This window comes from Elephas maximus, chromosome 10 (assembly GCF_024166365.1).
Source record: "Elephas maximus indicus isolate mEleMax1 chromosome 10, mEleMax1 primary haplotype, whole genome shotgun sequence".
Taxonomy (NCBI): Eukaryota; Metazoa; Chordata; class Mammalia; order Proboscidea; family Elephantidae; genus Elephas; species Elephas maximus.
In genome coordinates this window covers 11,541,609-11,563,464 of record NC_064828.1, presented here as the reverse complement: position 1 = coordinate 11,563,464, position 21,856 = coordinate 11,541,609, and the positions used below count along the sequence as shown (strand labels likewise).

At 43.4% G+C, this 21,856-nt stretch overlaps 1 protein-coding gene across 1 annotated transcript in view; it reads right to left on the bottom strand.

Moving 5' to 3' along the window:
• The window catches only part of SPG11 (SPG11 vesicle trafficking associated, spatacsin), a 96,721-nt gene that overhangs the window by 4,162 nt on the left and 70,703 nt on the right, over positions 1 to 21,856 (bottom strand). The window contains exons 29-35 of the mRNA XM_049899076.1: positions 20,699 to 20,913; positions 19,373 to 20,126; positions 9,478 to 9,617; positions 8,405 to 8,603; positions 7,910 to 8,047; positions 1,483 to 1,616; positions 730 to 837 (exon numbers count right to left, since the gene is read on the bottom strand). Of these exons, the coding sequence (XP_049755033.1) occupies positions 730 to 837; positions 1,483 to 1,616; positions 7,910 to 8,047; positions 8,405 to 8,603; positions 9,478 to 9,617; positions 19,373 to 20,126; positions 20,699 to 20,913 (1,688 nt within the window). The remainder of the gene's footprint in view (positions 1 to 729; positions 838 to 1,482; positions 1,617 to 7,909; positions 8,048 to 8,404; positions 8,604 to 9,477; positions 9,618 to 19,372; positions 20,127 to 20,698; positions 20,914 to 21,856) is intronic.

Here is a 21,856-nt window from a genome sequence, read left to right as displayed (position 1 = left end):
TAAGACTAGGATTCACTTTCCTCCCGACGACCTGTCTGTCCCGAAACTGGCCCAGCGCTGAAGAGGTTTTCCCGCTACGTCTCTCAGTCCTGCTCGGCTGGGCCTTGGTGCCCAGGAGCCCTAAGTGTGCCTCGGTCTTTCACTCTTCAGAGGTGCAGTGGGCAGAAGCAATGATCAGACAAATGAATGACCTGGAAACAGCATCTGAGTGACACATCTGGGTCACACAGCATGCTGAGGACAGACAGGGCCCAAAGGCCTGGCAACTGAGGCTTTGCTTCTAGGCCTCCTTCCGGTGGTCATCACAAATTGCTCCCCAGCCTGCCAGGCACAGGCCTAGGCATTCAGTTCTGCACTCAGCTCTCAGCAACATGTTTCACGATCCCATGAAAACTACCCCTGCTGCCTGGCTAGGCAAGGAAAGCTCTCAGACACAGCCTCGGCTGGCTCTCAGGAAGGGCCCCGCGCTGCCGCAGCAGCCACTCAGACAGCAGGGCCGAGGCGGGGGCCAACGGACTCAGGATCAACATTATTTAGCATCTGCCAGCGTAGTCACTACCTGGGCTGAACTCTAAGCCACTGGGTCAAGAGTACATGTCCTGGGGAAGTCCCAAATTCCCTCCCTCCACATCCCAGGGATCTCCCAATTCGGCTTCTTCCCAAGAAAAGCTGAGCCTCCGGAATGCCAGGGTCCGTGTCACCCTGGAGCTCAGAGTGCTTTACACCTACCGGGTCCAGCTTCTTCCGCATCAGCACCTCGAAGTAGTGCTTTTTATGCAGCAAATCAAATATGTATGTCATCTCGTTGTACCTTCCAATGCCCGTGAGGAGACGCACCTGAGGGGTTGGGAGGGTGCATCAGTGTCGCCTGGAACTCAGAGCAGACAGCAGCCGGCTACCCTCATCGGGGTGACTACTTTCAGTGCCAAGCCCCAGGGGAGAAGGGCTAACGGCCAGGCTGCCATGCTCAGCTCCCTCCCTCTGGAGGATTCAGAAATGCTGGCTGTCCCCTCCGCTGCTGTCTAATGTGACACCAAGTGCCCTCCTCCAAGGCAGCTGCTCTTCCTCCTCCCATCACTCCTCGTCACGTGGCCGACGGCTAGCTTAGCCTCCCAGGTCAGTTTCAAGCGCAGGGAACTTGGGGAGGTACTTGAGGATTGAGAGGTGGTCTGTGCCTTGTTTGGGGGTGATGCAGCTGCCTTAGCCCCCTAGAAAAGCTAACGTCCACAGTAGGGGCCTTAAGCACAGCAGGTGTCCTGCTTTCTGTTCTTTTGGTGCAATCTCTGAATCTGACAGAGACTGCTGGAGCGGAAGCTTGGGCTGGGCTCGACTGCCCAGCAGACCGCCAAGCAGGTAACAGTATCTAGATGGACAGGAGGCCCCGAGGCCACGTCAGCTGTGTGTGTGTCCCCAGCCTATCTGTCTCTCGAAGGTTTCCTCAGGATGGGGGCTGGGGGCTGGGGACTGAGGGGCGCTACTTACCACCAGCCCGTACTCCTCGTTGGGGGCCAGGTGGTGGTCTGTGAGCAGCCGGGCGGCCTGCAGGACTCGGGTGATGCCCTCCATGTGGCATGTCAGGGTGAAGCAGCGATGGGCCAGGATCAGCAGCTCTGTGGCTGGGGGCGGGGTGGTGGGGGCGCAGGCACTGTTAAGACAGGGTTGTGGGCCCTTGGCCACCCACTGTCTGAGGAACCTGTCTGGAGAGGTCCCTGACTTCAGCAGCTCTAAGTCTGGGACAGCCCCTGACGATGTCTAAATTATTCTCAATGACAGCAGAGAGATTAACTCTGTCCTCAGAGCCAGTCCCACAGTGACTGTATCTCCAAAGGGCCCAACACGTGAGAAGAGCGGGCCCTTGCTTTCTAAGGATCAAGGCACTTCCCTGCAGACAACATGGTGGAGCTCCTGCCAAAGCAAATGGATGGGTATTCTCTGCTTGCAGCTCACTGGAGGCTCTTAGGGGCTCATCAAGTGCCAGCTGGTGGTTCTGCAATTAAACTGGCTTTCTAGATTAATGACAGATTTGACTATGTACAAATTTAGAACTACTACACACAACCCCTGAAAGTACAATTAAAACGTAAACAGGGAAAAATATTTCCAGCGTTAAGGACAGAAAAAGGGTTCCTGGCCTTAACATACGCTGCGCCCTTGGGAACTCGGCACACACAGGGGCCTCCCCTCTCCCACTGACCACGGAGCACCCTGGGCTACAGATCCTTCAGGAGCCAGTTTAAAACGTTCCCCCAGAAGCCTTTCTTGCCTCCATCTGTCCAGCTGTTCGTGTGTATTACACCAATTGTCTAGGAGTGCCATGGATTGCTGTTGAACTTGTTCACTAGACTCTGGTGTTTTGGGCAGCCAGCACACAGCTGGTACTCTGCTAAGTGTTGCTGAACTGGACTGAAAACAGATACACAAGGCTACTTAAGAAATAAATTAACTGTTTAGAATCTCCATTTATTTTTTCATTAAACCACAGTAAAACACCTTTTGCTGAGCCTATAAAATTTGCAAAGTGGAATGGGTTCCAGGAAATGATACTCGAATACACTGCTTAAGTATGAGTGAAAAGGATTATTTTTTAGGGAGTTAAATTTGGCTATCCACATACATAGAGAGTATAGATACGTTGTTGTTGTTAGGTGCCGTCGAGTTGGTTCCGACAGAACAAAACACTGCCCAGGCCTGCGCCATCCTCACAAGCCTTGTTCTGCTTGAGCCATTGTGGCTGCCACTGTGTTAATCCATCTCGTTGAGGGTCTCCCTCTTTTTCCCTGACCTTCTACTTTACCAAGCATGATGTCCTTCTCCAGGGACTGATCCCTCCTGACAACATGTCCAAAGTATGTAAGACATAGTCTCGCCATCCTTGCTTCTAAGGAGCATTCCCGTTGTATTTCTTCCCAGCCAGATTTGCTCATTCTTTTGGCAGTACGCAGCATATTCAATATTCTTCACCAACGCCACAATCCAAAGCCACCAATTCTTCTTTGGTCTTCCTTATTCACCATCCAGCTTTCACATGCATATGAGGCGGTTGAAAATACCATAGCTTGAGTCAGGCGCACCTTAGTCTTCAAGGTGTTATCCTGGCTTTTGAACACTTTAAAGAGGTCTTTTGCAGCAGATTTGCCCAATGCAATGCATCTTTGGATCTTTTTTCTCGTTTTTAAAATCAACCTAATGAAATTTTGAAGATTTTTTTTATTGTACTTTAAGTAAAAGTTTACAAATCAAGTCAGTCTCTCACACAAAAATTTATATACACCTTGCTATGTACTCCTAGTTGCTCTACCCCTAATGAGACAGCACACTCCTCTCCACCCTGTATTCCCCATGTCCGTTCAGCCAGCTCCTGTCCCCTTCTGCCTTCTCATCTCCCCCCCAAACAGGGGCTGCCCACATAATCTCATGTGTTTACTTGAGCCAAGAAGCTCACTCCTCACCTGTGTCTTTTCTGTCTTATAAAAACCTTATAGTCTAGTCCAATCCCTGTCTGAAGAGTTCGCTTTGGGAATGGTTCCAGTCTTGGGCTAACAGAAAGTCTGGGGACCATGATCCCCGGAATCCTTCTAGTCTTAGACCATTAAGTCTGGTCTTTTTACGAGAATTTGAGGCCTGCAATCCACTGCTTTCCTGCTCCTTCAAGGATTCTGTCCTGTTCCCTAGACAGGCACCATCTAGTTCTTCCAGTCTCAGGCTGATGTAGTCTCTGATTTATGTGGCCCTTCCATCTCTTGGGCTCATAATTACCTTGTGTCTTTGGTGTTCTTCATTCTCCTTTGCTCCAGGTGGGTTGAGACCAACTAATGCTTCTTAGATGGCCTCTTGCTAGCATTTAAGACCCCAGACACCACTCACCAAAGTGGGATGCTGAATGTTTTCTTAATAGATTTTATTATGCCAATTGACCTAGATGTCCCCTGAAACTATGGTCTCTAGGCCCCCGACTCTGCAACTCTGGCCTTCGAAGCGTTCGGTTTATTCAGGAAACTTCTTTGCTTTTGGTTTAGTTCGGTTGTGCTGACCTCTCCTGTATTGTGTGTTGTCTTTCCCTTCACCTAAAATAGTTCTTGTCTACTATCTAATTAGTGAATACCCGTCTCCCTCCCTCCCCACCCTTGTAACCATCAAAGAATATTTTCTTCTCTGTTTAAACTATTTCTCTCCAGTTCTTATAAAAGTGGTCTCATACAATATTTGTCCTTTTGCGACTAATTTCACTCAGCATAATGCCTTCCAGATTCCTCCATGTTATGAAATGTTTCACGGATTCCTCACTGTTCTTTATCGATATGTTGTATTCCATCGTGTGAATATACCATAATTTATTTATCCATTCATCCATTGATGGGCACCTTGGTTGCTTCCATCTTTTTGCTACTGTAAACAGTGCTGCAATGAACATGGGTGTGCATATATCTGTTCATGTAAAGGCTCTTAATTCTCTAGGATATATTCCAAGGAGTGGGATTGCTGGATTGTACGGTAGTTCTACTTCTAGCTTTTTAAGGAAGCGCCAAATTGATTTCCAAAGTGGTTGTACCATTTGACATTCCGACCAGCATGTGTTTTGATTTCTGGACTGCTCCTTCCGTGGGTGCTGATTGTGGGTGTGAGTAAAATGAAATCCTTGGCAATTTCAACCTTTCCTCCGTTAAACGTGATTTTGTTTACTGGACCAGTTGTGAGGATTTCTGCTTTCTTTATGTTGAGGTGTAATCCATACTGAAGGCTGTGGTCTTTGATCTTCATCAGTAAGTGCTTCAAGTCCTCCTCACTTTCAAAAGCAAGGTTGTGTCACCTGCGTAACACAGGTTGTTAATGAGTCTTCCTCTAATCCTGATGTCCCATTCTTCTTCATATAGTCCAACTTCTCAGATTATATGCTCAGCATATAGACTGAATAGGCATGGTGAAAGGATACAACCCTGGCACATACCTTTCCTGACTTTAAACCATGCAGTATCCCCTTGTTCTGTTCAAACTACTGCCTTTTGATCTATGTACAGGTTCCTCGTGAGCACAATTAAGTGTTCTGGAATTCTCATTCTTTGCAATGTTATCCATAATTTATTATGATCCACACAGTCAAATACCTCTGCCTAGCCAATAAAATGGAAACCCTGGTGGCACAGTGATAAAGTGCTACCTGCTGCTAACCAAAAGGTCGGCAGTTCAAAGTTCAAATCCACCAGGCGCTCCTTGGAAACTCTATGGGGGCAGTTCTACTCTGTCCTATAGGGTTGCTATGAGTCAGAATTGACTCAAAGGCAATGGGTTTAGGGTTTTTTTTAAGTCAATAAAACACAGGTAAACATCTTTCTGGTATTCTTGCTTTCAGCCAGGAACCATTTGACGTCAGCAATGACATCCCTTGTTCCATGTCCTCTTCTAAATCTGGCAGTTCTGTGTTGATGTACTTCTACACCCATTTTTGAATAATCTTCACCAAAATTTTCCTTGTGTGTGATATTAGTGCTACTCTTCGATAATTTCCACATTCAGGTGGATCACCTTTCTTGGGAATAGGCATAAATATGGGTCTCTTCCAGTCAGCTGGCCAGGTTGCTGTCTTCCAAATTTCTTGGCATAGACGAGTGAGCACTTCCAGCGCTGCATCCCAATTGGTATTCTGTTAACTCCTGGAGCCTTGTTTTTGCCAATGCCTTCAATACACCTCTGACTTCGTTCTTCACTACCATCGGTTCCTGATCATATGCTACCTCCTGAAATGGTTAACCATCGATCAATTATTTTTGCTATGGTGACTTTGTGTATTCCTTCCACTGCTTTTGATGGTTCCTGCATCGTTTTAATATTTTCCCTGTAGAATCCTTCAGCATTGCAGCTGGAGCCTTGAGTTTTTTCTTCAGTTCTTTCAGCTTGAAAAATGCTGAGTGTGTTCTTCCCTTTTGGTTTCCTATCTCCAGGTCTTTTACATGTCATCATAACACTTTGTCTTCTCGAGCTGCCCCTTGAAATCTTCTGTTCAGCTCTGTGATTTCATCATTTCACTTTAGCTACTTTATGTTCAAGAGCACGTTTCAGAGAGACGTCGCCTCTGACATCCATTTTGGTCTTTTCTTTCTTTCTTGTCTTTTTAATGATCTCTTAGTTTCTTCATGTATGATGTCCCCGATGTCATTCCACAACTTGGCTTGTCTTCAGTCATTAGTGTTCAATGCATCAAATCTATTCTTAAGATGGTCTCTAAATTCAGGTGGAATATACTCAAGGTTGTACTTTGGCTCTTGTGGACTTGTTCTAATCTTCCTCACAGTTTCATCTTGAACTTGCAGATAAGCAACTGATGGTCTGTTCAACAGTTGGACCCTGGCCTTATTCTGACTGATGTTATTGAGCTTTTCCATCATCTCTTTCCACAGATGTAGTTAATTCAATTCCTGTGCATTCCATCTGGTGAGGTGTACGTATATAGTCACCATTTATGCTGGTGAAAAAAGGTACCTTTCTTCTTTGTTTCCAACTTTTGCATTCTAATCACCAGTAATTATCAATACATCTTGATTGCATGTTTGGTCAATTTCAGACTGCACAAGTTGCTAAAAATCTTCAATTTCTTTGTCTTTGGCCCTAGTGGTTGCTGCGTAAATTTGAATAATAGTCGTATTAACTGGTCTTCCTTGTAGGCGTATGGATATTACCCTGTCACTGACAGTGTTGCTTCAGGATAGATCTTGAAATGTTCTTTTTGATGATGAATGCAACACCATTCCTCTTGGTCATTTCCAGCATAATAGGCCATATGATTTTTCGATTCAAAATGGTCAACATCAGTTCATTTCTGCTCACTAATGCTTAGGATATCAATGTTTATGCGTTCCATTTCATTTTTGACGATTTCCAACTTTCCTCATCTTTTGACACTGTATCAGACAATGTTCCACTGCTATTCATAAGGTTTTCACTGGCTAATTCTTTCCAGAAGTAGACTGCTGGGTCCTTCTTCCTAGTCTGTAAGCTGTGCTGAAACCTGTCTGCCATGGGTGACCCTGCTGGTGTTTGAATACCGGTGGCATAGCTTCCAGCTTCACAGCAACATGCAAGCCGCCACAGTATGACAAACTGACAGACACGTGTGAGAGTTTAGATAATAGCTATTCAAAAGCCTTAAAAATAGGCATTCCCACTGAATCGGGAATCTATGCTAGGGAAGGAATCCTGATGTGCACAGAGATTCGTCTCTAAGGGATGTTCATCACAGTGTTTGAAATAGCAGAAAATTGGAAGCAATCTGAAAGTCCCACGAATGGTACAAAAAATACTATAAATTATATAGAAGAAAATACTGAAAATAAAAAAGAATACTGTATAATCATAACCATTAAAAATTACATTACAGTATCATGGAAAATGCTAATGATACAGTATATTCATAAAGTAAAAAATTATAAATATGCACAGTACAATGCCATTTTTGAAAACAGAAAAAGATCAGAGACGCACAAACTACTGAATGACTGTGATGACCGAGACACTGCAGAAAGTGAGCAGGCTTTGAAATTACAGATGGAGTCAAATAACCAGCTGTGCCACTTCCTAACTATAAGTTAATCAACCTCTTTAAGCTTCAGTTTTCTTACTTCTAAGGGGACAGTAATATCCACTTTTCAGGGTTATGTAAGAGTAAAGTAAGGTAAGTACATCAAATATTAAAAGGTTACCTTTTTGTGTGAATGAAATTTTGGAGTGCTTTTCCGTATTTTCTACATTTTATTCAATGAACTTATAGTTTTCTACCAAGAACTTACACTATGCTGGAGGGGTAGGGAGCCAGAGGAAGAACAATGACCCAAAGTGAGTTTGGAAAGACTGACTCTGGGGGACTTCCTGGGGGACCTGTTTGGGCCCAAAACATGTAAGAAAAAGGCCAACAACTTACTGCAAGCCAGTTCCCCATGGGGAACAGAAGAGATCTTATCCAACAACTTCATGCCCACTAAGGTGGGGTCTTGACACAGCATGGTCAGATGGAGAAATGTCTGGCTTTCCTCTGCAGGGTGGAACATCAGCTTATGTCCTGAATAGAAACATGAGGAGAAAGGCTCAGGTTTTGCCATGAGTGAGCTGGGAGCAGGGGGAGAGAGAGGGCCCCCTGCCAGGAGGCCCCTCTGCTGAGGCCCGGGCACCAGGAACTCTCCAGGCAGGTCTCCTCATGGTGAGCCCCGTGGTCATGCTCTCACTCAGAGAGGCACAGCCAATGCATCCTCAGAAAAAAATAAAATAGCAACAGATAAAGGCAATGTGTCCTCCTACCAGGGTAACCTGGAAACAAGAGGTCACCAGGAAGGATGTACGTGTGCACAACATCCAAACCCGTAACACTGGGAACCTGAAACGCTGCCTGAGAGCCTGGACAGGCTTGGGGGCAGGTCACCTGCTCCCTCTGATGGGGTCAGCAGCTCCCGTGTCACCTCTTCGGCCACTAGTTCAGCCACAGCGTCCGGCTCAAGGCCCTGGGTGCTGATGAAGGCCTGGGCTCGCCTGCATCGGTCAGGTTGCTGAGAGGCCAAGGTCGCCCGCAGCACGGCCTCGCCGTCCCAGGCGGCGACATCTGTGTAGGAACAGCCCAGCTCCTGAGAGGAAGGCAGAGCCAGTCATGGCACTGTTAGGAGCCAGGAAAAAGCTAGCGAAAGACAGCCCTTCCTGAAATCTGGTGTGGACAGACATCATCGTTTCTGAGCAGGAACCTTAGAAGAACAAATGCTGTGTTCTAGCCCTTTCTATCACTCCACCAAGCCAAATGCAAGCAAAAGAAAGGCTTGTCTTCAGAAAACATCAGGTGACACTGTGTTTCTGAACATTGAGCTTTTCTAACATTATCAAACAGAAGAAATGTGAATAAAAGTCAAGAGCCCCCTCCATATCGTTCCCACAGCAGCAGCAAAGCTCTCAATTTCCAAAGACGTCTCTGCGCCTCATTCAAGGCAAAGGGCTGCAATGCTCAGCTTATCTCTCCCATGCTCTTCCCCTTCCACTCAGTCTACTGTTTTCTCCCCAAGCCAGCATGAAGCCACAGGCAAACCCTGGCTGCCCTGATTCCCAACTTCATAGTCCTCACATCCCATTTTATTTTGAAACTTGCTGTAGGTGCTCCCATCTGGAAAGTTCTGAGCAATCATGGCACCTCGGGGCTGGACGGGCCCTCCTGGACTAGTCACTGTTTACAGGTGAAGCAGCAGGGGCTCACAGGAGCCAAACGCTTCACCCCAGCTTCTGGATGGCAAGCTGCAGCCAGTACACCCCATCTCCCTGGCATGGGACCAGTGACCGCGCCTCTATTTCTGAGATGGCTTATGGGTGTCAGCCTCCGGGTAAGCACTCTAGTCGCTGCTCACTCTTACCACCTGAAGTGCTGGTGTGGCAAGGCCCAAAATCTCCCACTTCCCACTTCCTTCCCTCCTCAGAGAAGAGCTTCCTGGGGGGCCCCGCCCTCCCTCTGGCACAAACCTGAGCAAGTTCACAGAGACAGAGGACCTGCCGGCAGAAGTTCTTCCCGTGGCGGCATCTGCTTGTCAGAGTTTTCAGGTCAGCCAACACTTTGTCGCTGGGGGGTGCCATCACCAAGGACTGAGCATCCAAACTTGAAGCTGGAAGTAAACACAGGCTGAAGGAGATGCTAGGCTGGCAGGCTAAGGCACCCTAGCCCTGTCTGACCTCTGCCTAAATGCTCGCAGCGCCCTGCATGGTTCCCCGTTGGTCTGGGACCACTTCGGACAGGACCCCACTTTCACTGCTTTCATTGCCTTCTTCCAGGAAATCCCAGCCCAGGGTGCATCAAACATCTCACATGCCACCTACTGAACACTCCAAAGACCAGCACCAAAGATGTCCGCCAGACCTCCTCACACACTGCCAGGTCTAGCCGACTGTACTCTTTAACGGCTGCCTTTGTTAAAGCATTCCTGGTCTGCACCTGAGGGCTGCAGCTGTCCCCCAGATCAATCTTCCACATGCTCGGCGGGGTCCTTCTCAAATGCAAATCACAAAAACCTAGGACTGTCTGAGCAGGTGCCTCAAAGGTGTAGTAAAATTAAAACTCATTCCTAGTTAAGAAAATTTAAATGTACATCAATAAAGAATTCTTAGATAAATTGTGGTATACCTATACAGTACAATACTCTGCAGCCATTAAAAAGAATGAGGTCAATCTGCATGTACTGACAGGGGAATGCTGTTGACCAATATGACAATCTCATTTTTGTAAAAAATAAAGTCTGTGTGTGTGTGCGTGTGTGTAAAAGACACCCCTTCAGGGAGTTCCATTGGTGGGGATGGGGTCAAATGTGTAAACGACTCACTTTTTACTTTGTGGATTTCTGTATCACGTGCTTTGTTACACTAAGCCTGTAATACTTTTGCATTTAAAACATTTAGCAAGAAAAAGGTTCTTCAGAGACAAAAAAGTACAATGCAGCCCAGATCTTCAATGGCTTTTAGTGGTGTTCTAGGTAAGATGGAGTACGCGCACTCTACCCGGTCTCTCACGCTGAGGTCCACTGCCAGTCCTGGACAGAAGCAGCTCTACGAGGACTCTAAAGGTAAAGAGCAGCTGGTGGACTGAGGAAGAAGACTAGAACTGAAGTATCTTCGGGTGGGCAGTGAGTTCACCGTTTTGTTTCCCAGGCACTAACACCGCCCCACCCCCCCAGCTGGCATGCAGCATCCTGAAACCCAGGAGAGGCTGAAGTGTAGTGTGAGCCCCAGAAGAAGCCCTCAGTAGTGGCTCAAGGAGCAGGAAGGGCCTCTCTGTGCCCTGCTCTCTCGCCCAGTTCCCAGGCAATCCGCAGGTGCTGGTGGCAGAGGCTACTACATGGCCAGAAGAGCCAGAACTCAGAGAGGAACTTCCTTTTCTGATGAAGCAGCTCTTTCCCCAAGCAGGCAGAGTGAACCGCTGTAACTTTTTGCTCTGTCCTCCTATCACTTGCCCAAAAGTAGTTATTAAATACCATGGAGGCCAAAAGGAAGTGGTACATTTTTAAAGTGCTGAAAGAAAAGAACTCATTTTCTATATGTCCGACAAAAATATCTGTCAGGAATGAAGATAAAATAGAGACACTCTGAGACTTCTGGCCAACATGGTGTCATAGACAGAAGCACCACACTATCTCTCCACAGCAAAGACTCAAAAAACTAAGTAAAACAGAGACAAGTGTCATTCCTGGAACTGAAGTGTCAAATGAAGAGAGAAAGAACTCAGCCAAACACTGAATGGAATAAGAAACTGACAGAGAACAGAGAGCGAGGCAAGACATGTGCAGAGGTCCCCTATTGGCTAACACAGCATTGATTTGCCATCTTGGACTCTTGTTGGAGATCAGTAGACAGGGAGCACAGGAAAGCAGCTTCACAGAGCTCCCAGCAGGAGACAGAACACTCAGTAACCAGCAACACACGCTTTCCCACCCCCACCCCCCATCCTCTCCCCACTGCTCTACCTCCGCACTTCCCGGCTGGCAGCAGTAGCTCAGCCGGCCAGGAAGTGCAACATCGGTGCCTCTGGATTCATCTCGCCCACAATGGAGATTGGTGGACAGGGAGTATGGGAAAGCAGCTTCACAAAGTTCCCAGCAGGAGACAAGCACCCAGTAACCAGACAAAGAAAAAACCCTGAAAGCAGCTCGCAAAAAAAAGCCACATACAAAGGAGAAACAATAAGACTAAACTCGGATTATTTGGCAGAAACCATGCAGGCAAGAAGGCAATGGGATGACATATATAAAACCTTGAAAGAGAAAAACTGCCAACCAAGAATAATATATCCTGCAAAACTCTCATTCAAATATGATGTGGAATTAGGACTTTTCCAGGTAAACAGAAATTAAGGAAATATGTAAAAATCAAACCAAATTTACAAGAATTATTAAAGGGAGACCTTTGGTCTGACAACAAACAACACTAGACCACGGCCTGAATCTAGGATGCAAGATTGTACCAGCCAGATACCAACCTAGGAAATGAACTCTCAAGGACTATCCAAAACCAAAAGAATTGCAACAGGGAGACAGAGAAGTTAATCTGTAAATGACAATAACATCAGACCAATAAGAGGGAATAAATGGTGTAGATATAGAACTTTCTAATGGAGATGAAGGCAAGGCAATACCAAGTAATCGTGTTCAAACCCAGGATAATACGGGTAAATTTCAAGGTAACCACAAAGAAAGTTAACAAACCTACTCATCAAAATAAATAAGAAAAACGTAAAGTCTCAATGGAAACAAAATCTACAAAAACAGAAGTAATGAAAAAGAAACCCACAAACAAAAGGAACTCAGCACAGAAGAGTAAGAGGAACAAAGAAAATGTCGTACTACAAAGTGACAGCAATAAAGTCACACCTATCAATAATTCCACTGAATGTAAATGGCCCAAATGGACCCATAAAGAGGCAGAGAGTGACAGAATGGATAAAAAAACAAGATCCATCAATATGCTATCTATAAGAGACACACTTTATAAACAAAGATGTAAAATTATTAAAAACCAAAGGATAGAAAAAAAATATATCAAGCAAATAACTACCAAAAAAGATCAGGAGTGGCAATACTAAGGTAAAATGACTAAAGCAAAATCCACCATAAAAGACAAAGAAGGGCACTACATAACGATTAAAGTGATGATCCATCATGAAGACTCAACCATAACAAACATCTACGCACCCAATGACAGGGCTCCAAAATACATAAAACAAACTCTAACAGCACTGAAAAGAGAAATTGAAGTTCCGCGTTAATAGTAGGAGACTTCAACACACCACTCTCAGTAAAGTATGGATCATCTGGAAAGAAACTCAACAAAAATGCAAAAGAGCTAAAGGGCACAATCAGCCAACTTGACCTCATAGACATATACAGAATACTGTACCTGACAGCTGCAAAGTACACATTCTTTTCCAATACACGTTCCAGAATAGACCGTATCTTAGGCCACAGAGCAACCCTCAACAAAATCCAAAACACTGAAATAATACAAAGTATCTTCTCTGACCACAACGCCATCAAAGTAGAAATTAACAACAGGAAGAGCGAGGAAAAAAAAATTAATTACATGGAAACTGAATAACACCCTGCTTAAAAACCACTGGGTAATAGAAGAAATCAGAGATAGAATTAAAAAAAAAAAAAAATCCTAGAATCAAATAAGAATGAAAATACATCATACCAAAATCTTTGGGACACAAGAAAGGCAGTCCTCAGAGGTCAATTTATAGCAATAGATGCACTCATCAAAAAAGAAGGGACAAAATCAAAATATTAGCTACCCAACTTGAACAAATAGAAAGAGAACAGCAAAAGAAGTCCACAGCCACCAGAAGAAAGTAAATAATAAAGATCAGACCAGAAATAAATGAAATAGAGAGTAGAAAAACAAGAGAAAGAATCAACAAACCAAAAGTTGGTTCTTTGAAAGGATCAGCAAAATCAACGAACCACTGGCCAAATTTACAAACAAAAAAAAGAGATGATGCAAATAACCCAAATAAGAAATGAAATGGGGGACATTACAACAGACCCAACTGAAATTAAAAGCATCATAACACAGTATTATGAAAATCTATACTCCAACAAACCTGAAAACCTAGAGAAAAGCGGACAAATTTCTAGAAACACACTACCTACCCAAACTAACACAAAATGATGCTGAAAATCTGAACAGACCCATAACAAGAGAAGAGATTGACAAGGTAATTAAAAAAACTCCCAACAATAACAACAACAAAACACCCTGGCCCAGATGGCTTCACTGGAGAATTCTACCAAACATTCACAGGAGAGTTTATGCCAGTACTACTCAAACTATTTCAGAAGATACAAAAGGAAGCAATACTTCCAAATTCATTCTACGAAGCCAGCATAACCCTGATACCAAAACCAGGCAAAGACATCACCAAAAAAAAAAAAAAATTACAGACCAAGACTCAACAGCACTGGGTTACTGGGCTATCTCTCATGAATATAGATGCAAAAACTCTCAACAAAATTCTAGCCAATGGAATTCAGCATCATATCAAAAAAATAATACACCACAACCAAGCAGGATTCATACCAGGTATGCAAGGATGGTTTGACATTAGAAAATTAATCAACATAATCCGCCACATAAATAAACGTAAAGAATCACATGATCACCTCAATTGACACAGAAAAGGCATCTGACAAGGACTGTTTTTTGTTTTCAATAAAATAGGTATAGAAGGGAAATTTCTCAACATAATAAAGGGCATCTATGCAAAACCAATAACGAACATCATTCTTAATGGATAGAGGCTGAAAACATTTCCCTTGAGAACACAAACAAGGGTTCCCTTTATCACCACTCCTATTTAATTTTTATTTAACATTGTGCTGGAAGTCCTAGCTAGAGCAATAAGATAAGAAAAAGAAATAAAGGGCATCCACATTGGTAATGAAGAAGTTAAACTGTCCCTATTTGCGGATGATATGATACTATAAATAGAAAACCCCAAAGAGTTCATGAGAAAACTACTGGAACTAATAGAAAGATTCAGTAGAGTAACAGGATATAAGATAAACATACAAAAATCAGTTAGATTCCTATCCAGCAATAAAGAGAATGCTGAAAAGGAAATCACAAAAACAATACCATTTATAATAGCCCCTAAAAAAATAAAATACTTAGGAATAAATCTAACCAGGGATGTAAAACACCTATACAAAGAAAACCACAAAAAAATACAACAAACCAAAGGAGACCTACATAAATTGAAAAACATACCATGCTCATAGATAGGTTGACTCAACATTGTGAAAATGACAATTGTACCCAAAGCGATTTACAAATACAATACAATCCCAATCCAAATATCAACAACATTTTTAAAAAGATGGAAAAATTTATCATTAACTTTATATGGAAAGGGGAAGAAGCCCCAGATAAGTAAAGCACTATTGAAGAAGAAGAATAAAGTATGAGGACTCACACTATCTGACCGCAGGAACCTACTATACAGCTATGGTAGTCAAAACGGCCTGGTACTGGTACAAAGACAGATGCACTGACCAAGGGAACAGACTTGAGAACCCAGATGTAAATCCATCCACCTATGGTTACCTGATCTTCAACAAGGCCCCAAAGTCCATCAAATGGGGAAAAGACAGCTGTAATGGACTGAATTATGTCCCCCAAAAATATGTGTCAACTTGGTTAGGACATGCGTAGTTATCCTCCATTTTGTGATTTTTCTATGTATTAAAAATCATAATCTCTGCCTGCGGTTAAAAGGATTAGGGTGGGATGTAACACTCTTGCTCAGGCCATATCCCTGATTCAAAGTAAACAGATCTTCCCTGGGGTGTGGCCTGAACCCCCTTTCATCTCTCAAGAGATAAAAGGAAAGGGAGGCAAGCAGAAAGTTGGGGACCTCATACCACCAAGATAGAAGCACCAGGAGCAGAGCACGTCCTTTAGACCCGGGGTCCCTGCATGAAGAAGCTCCTTGTCTGGGGGAACATTGATGAGAAGGCTGACAGAGAGAGAAAGCCTTCCCCTGGAGCTGATGCCCTGCATTTGGACTTGTAACCTACTGGACTGTGAGAAAATTAATTTCTCTTTGTTAAAGCCACCCACTTGTGGTATTTCTGTTATGGCAGCACTAGGTAACTAACACAACAGTCTTTTTAACGAATGATGCTGGCACAACTGAATGGCCATCTGCAAAAAAATGAAACAGGACCCACACCTCAAACCATCTACAAAAATTCAAAATGGATCAAAGACCTAAATATAAAGCCAAAAACTATGAAGTTCATAGAAGAAAAAATAGGATCAATGCTAGAAGCCTAGAACACAGCATTTAACAGGATACAAATCACAACCAAGAACAAACATACTCCAGATTATAAGCTAGATAACTGGGATCTTCTAAAAATTCAACACTGATGCTCATCAAAAGATGTCACCAAAAGAGTAAAAAAAGAACCTACAGACTGGGAAAAAAATTTTGGCTATTACAAATCAGACAAAGGTCTAATGTCTAAAATCTACAAGAAAATCCAACACCTCTATAACAAAAAGACAAATAATTAAAAAATGGGCAAAGGAAATGAACAGACATTTCACCAAAAACGACATTCAAGCAGCCAACAGACACATGAGGAAATGCTCCCCGATCACTAGTCATTAGAGAAATGCAAATCAAAAAACCACAATGAGATACCATCTCACCACCCCTGCCCCGCCCCCCCGCCCCCTGCCACCGCATTACTGTCAGGAATCAAAAAAACAGGGAATAACAATGCCGGAGAGGCTACGGGGAGATCAGAACTCTTATGCACTGCTGGTAGGAATGCAAAATGATACAACCATTTCGGAAAACAATATGACACTTCCTTACAAATCAAGAGGCAGAAATACCATATGATCCAGCAATCCTACTCCTAGGAATATATCCTAGAGAGATAAGAGTTGTCACACGCGTAGACATACGCATACCTATGTTCACTGCAGTGTTGTTCACAATGGCAGAAAGATGGAAACAACCTAGATAGTCATCAACAGATGAACGGATAAACTGTGGTACATATACACAATGGAGTATTACACAACAATGAAGAACAATGATGAAATCTGTGAAGTATCTAATAACTTGGATGAATCTGGAGGGCATTATGCTGAGTGAAACAAGTTAATCACAGAAGGACAAATATAGTATGAGACCATTACTGTGCTGAAATGGTTTACACACAAAAAGAAACAATCTTTGATGGTTATGAGGGAGGGGTGGGGTAGGGATGGAAAAACACTAAATAGACAATAGATAAGTGGTAACTTTGGTGAAGGCTAAGACAGTACACAGTACTGGGGAAGCTAGCACAACTTGTACAAGTAAAGGTCACGAAAGCTCCATCACCAAAAAGCAACCAAACATCCAAATTCCCTGAGGGACCAAATTGCTGGGCTGAGGTCTGTGGGGGCCATGGTCTTGGGGAACATCTAGCTCAACTGGCATAACATAGTTTATAAAGAAAATGATCTACATTCTACTTTGGTGAGTAGCATCGGGGGTCTTAAAAGCCTGTGAGTGGCCATCTAGGATACTCCACCAGTCTCACCCCTTCGGGAGTGAGGAAAAATGAATAAAATGAAAGATACAAGGGAAAGATTAGTCCAAAGGACTAACAGACCACATCTACCATGGTCTCCACCAGACTAAGTCCAGTACAACTAGATGGTGCCCAGCTACCATCACTGACTGCTCTGACAGGGATCACAACAGAGGGTCCTGGATAGGGCTGGAGAAAAATGCAGAACAAAATTCTAACTCAAAAAGAAAGACCAGACTTGCTGGCCTGACAGAGACTGGAGAAACCCTGAGAGTACGATACTCAGACACCCTTTCAGCTCAGTAGTAAAGTCACTCCTGAGGTTCGCCCTTCAGCCAAAGATTGGAGAGGCCCATAAAACAAAATGAGACTAAAGGGGCACAGCAGCCCTGGGCAAGGACTAGAAGGCAGGAGGGGACGGGAAAGCTGGTAATAGGGGACCCAAGGTTGAGAAGGGAGAGTGCTGACATGTCGTGGGGTTGTTAACCAGCGTCATAGAACAATATGTGTACTAACTGTTTAATGAGAAACTAGTTCTGTAAACCTTCATCTAAAGTACAAAAAGAAAAAAAAAAAGACATTCTCAGATGACAAAAAACTAAGAGAATGAGTTGTCAGCAGACAGTTTAAAGGAATTACTAAAGAAAATCCTTCAGACAGAAAGGAAAGGGACCCAAAAGAAACCTGGAACATCAGGAATGAAGGAAAAGCAACAAAAACTATAAATAGTTGAGTAAATACCACAGACTGTTTTCTCCTTGAGTTGAAAGCAAAAATTACAGCACTGTTTGATGGAGTTTTCAATGCATGTAGATATAATAAGACAACTAGAACATAAAGGAGGGGAAGTAAAGTGACTTTATGGTGGTAAGGTTTCTCTACTCCTCTTTATGGTGGTAAGGTTTCTCTACTCCTCTTGAGGTGGTAAAATATTGAGTCTTGTTTTGTGAAAAGTCAAGAATGTATAATGTAATCCCTACAGTAACCATAACTGTTAAAAACACTACACAAAGAGAGCCAGTCGATACCACAATAAGTAAATTAAAATGAAATACTAAAAAAAGTTCAAATAACCCAAAAGAAGGTATGAAAAAATGGTTTCCGCAAAAACCACAACCAAAATCCACACAAGATAAAACAGATAATCTGAATAGTCCTATAATTACTAAGGAAATTGAATGTGAAGTTAAAAACGACATTTCCTGACTCAGAAGGTTGTATTGGTAAATTCTACTAAACATTTAAAGAAGAAATAACACCAATCCATATGATATTTTCCAGAAAATAGAAGAGGAAATGTTTCATAAAAGTTTTTATGAAACCAGCATTACCAATACCAAAACCAAAGATAGTACAAAAAAAAGAAAAAAGTATAGATCAATACTCCTCATGAACATAGATGTAAAAATCCTCAACAATTCTTAGCAAATTGAATCCAGAAATATATATATATGCTTTAAAATGTACCACATCCAAGTGGGGTTTATCCTGGGACTGCACGTATGGTTCAATATTTAGAAATCAAAATCAATGTAATCCACCACGGTAACAGTCTAAAGAGGAAAAACCGCATGATCAGATCACGTGATGCAGAAAAAACATTCGACAAAATTCAACATCCATTCACTCATAATAAAAATTCTCAGAAAATTAGAAACAGACCAGAACTTCCTAAAATGATAAAGCACGTCTACAAAAAACATACAACTAATACCATATTTAAGGGTGAAAGACTGAATGCTTTCCCCCTAAGATCAGTAACAAGGCAGGGACGGCCACTCTCACCACTCTCATCCAACATCATACTGGAAGGCCCAGCAAGTGCAATAAAGGAAGAAAAAGAAAGAACAGGCATACAGATTGCAAAGACAGAAATAAACAGTTCTTTTTCGCAGACAATATGATTATCTAAGTAGAAAATCCCAAAGAATCTACAAGAAAAATTCTAGAATATGTGAGTTTAGCAAAGTCACACAAAAATCAATCACATTTCTACATACTACCAATGCGCAACTGGAAACACAATTATTTGTACAGAATAAATTTCAGTGAACTAGCTACAAGTCAGACGAAGTCCCTTCAACCTTAATACAAAGCTAGTTAAAAGACAGTGTTTCTACTTCATCAACCAGTGAATTACCTAGTTTACAGATTGCCTGGAAAAGAGTCACTCTGCCCTAAGTCAGTGTAGCTACTATGCCAGAAGGGCCCCTTCCTTCCTAGAGGGGCTACCAACAGTGCCATTTAAGACTCAGGGCAGTGAGATCTCCTTCACTTACTGCTTTGGCCTTTCCTCAGAGGCACACCAGACTCCTCTTCTTCCTCAAGCAGCTCAGCATGCCGTAGGAGAGCCTGGACCTCAGGGTGCAGGTCGTCCACACCAGCTTCCCCTGAGGCCAGCGCCCTGCAGTGCAACACCAGGACCACATCTCGGTTGTAGAAACAAAAGTACCGGCACACTCTGCTTGCTTCATGCACGCAGCCATCATCCAAGAGGCGCCCAATCAAGAAGTTCAGTGACGACTCCTCCTTCCCATCCAGTCTGTTCTCACATGAATCTCTGGATGGAAGACCTGTAAGTTCCAAGTATTTTGATGTGTTCAGAGCAGCCAACTTGGAGAAGGAAAACTCACTGGCTAAGCTATCAAAGGAAAGTTGGCCACTAGTTGAGATCTGTCGAGAAAATCTGGGCTCTATTTCCCCCTGGTTTCCTTCGAGGGTGTGCTGGGTGACACGGCAGAGCCAGATCTGCTTCTCCAGCTCCTCCAGCTCGTCCACAGGCACCGGGCAGTCCTGGGCAAGCCAGTGCCCCGCCAGGGTGAGCAGCAGATGGCGCTCCTTGACGGCGCCCCGCTGCTCCTCAGCTGGAGGCATGCCTGCCAGGAGGGCCTGGGAGGAGAAAAAGGATGAAGCTGCTTTGCTTGAAATGGAATTTTTCTTAAAATTCTCATGGCATTTTTTCCAGAAGTCAATTCTTGCTTGTTTTAGGGACCACTGTTCGATGTGTTTTAGGGTCTGCATCTCCTGAGTTATCTGTAAAATTTAAACAAGGAGAATTTCAGCCTTTCCTAGATGAAAAGTATCATAAATGTCAACACTCCCTACCTATACCTTACTTGTTAAAACCAAATCATCAGAAAACATGGGACTTGGCTATCATAAGTCCCCTTGACCATTCCCTATAATCTAGTTCAATGGGTATCTGAACTATTTGGAAATCAAACTTTGAGTAAGTAATTCCTCATTCTGGTACCATGAGTATCAGAAAAGTTTTCCATACCCTTAACTTAAACCCCCTGTGCTACAGGTGACTCTGGATATTTTATCTGGAAAGTTAAGGTATGAAAAACAACTCTCTATGGAGTTCAAGAGGAAGCTACCTTATATTCAATTATTCAAAGGAAAATAGTTCAAAAGAAAATAGCAATAGCATACCCTGTGGGGTAATTATATTAAAGCATACAATCTTCAGTAACGGCTATCTTAGATTCATCTACTTCTGAAAGCAATGTGTGCCTCATCTATAGTTGGTATACATTATTTGATTCCCTGTTTAATGTTGGTTTAAAGTTAAGACGTTAAATAACTTAAAAGACTACAGATACCTCTTCAATAACCAAGCCGTCCACAGGTAACTCAGCTAATTCTGCTACTCTCCTGGCCAAAGCAAACTGCCCCTCTGTCTGCAGTCTTTCCAAAATGGACCTACATTCATGCTGAAAACTCTCAGCGCTATAGCTGGTAATAATGACATGACTGATGGCTATGGATGTACCCTTCAAAACTTCGCTGAGGGCACACAGCTTCTTCACATCCGGACCTGTAACAGGAGAAGAGGGTAGAAACACTTAACCAATACAATACTGCTATGTAACTCCTCAGAGATGGGACTGGAACAGGGGATGGAAAATGACACTGGTGAAGAATAAGCTTCTTGGATCAAGTGGACACATGAAACTATGTTGGCATCTCCTGTCTAGAGGGGGGATGAGAGGGCAGAGGGGGCCAGAAGCTACCTGAATGGACACGAGGAGAGAGAGTGGAAGGAAGAACTGTGCTGTCTCATTGGAGGGAGAGCAATTAGGAGTGTATGGCAAGGTGTATGTAAATTTTTGTAAGAGACTGACCTGATTTGTAAACTTTCACTTAAGGCACAATAAAAATTAATTAAAAAAAAATACTGCTATGGCATTTCAAAAGTAGCTAAATATCAGGGCGGGTGAGGGGGGGAATATGTATGTTTAGCGTAGTAATATGGTTAAAGGAAAAATAAAAACCTCTTTTTCTATTCTGCCCGACTAGCAGAGGAAGCCATAAGACAGCTCCTATATAGCAAAACTGTCAAAAATTGCCCTGCAAAAACATTATTAGTAAGTCTGGCTAAACTTGCCTGCCCTATAGGAAGAAGTGTTCAAGAGATTAACACATGAACTCAAGCTACATATCTGCTTTATCTACACAGGCAGGGGCTGGTGGCCTGCTATGTACACAGTACTAGATCAGTCAACCACGGGACAATTTTGGCCATGTGCTCGGGCTAGTCCCGTTACTTTCTGGATGCTCTCCTACCTTGACTAAATTTGTCCATTTGTTCATTCGTTCACTCAATGCAGGCATCACGTGGATCAAGGCACAGAACGTGTAGGACAACTGAAACTTGGCCCCCAATGGCCCAGACGCTAACGTGGCACGCCGTGTTAAGAATGGAGCACCAATCAATCCTCCTGACAACTATCTACTTAACCCAGGGTGACCAGCTAGCT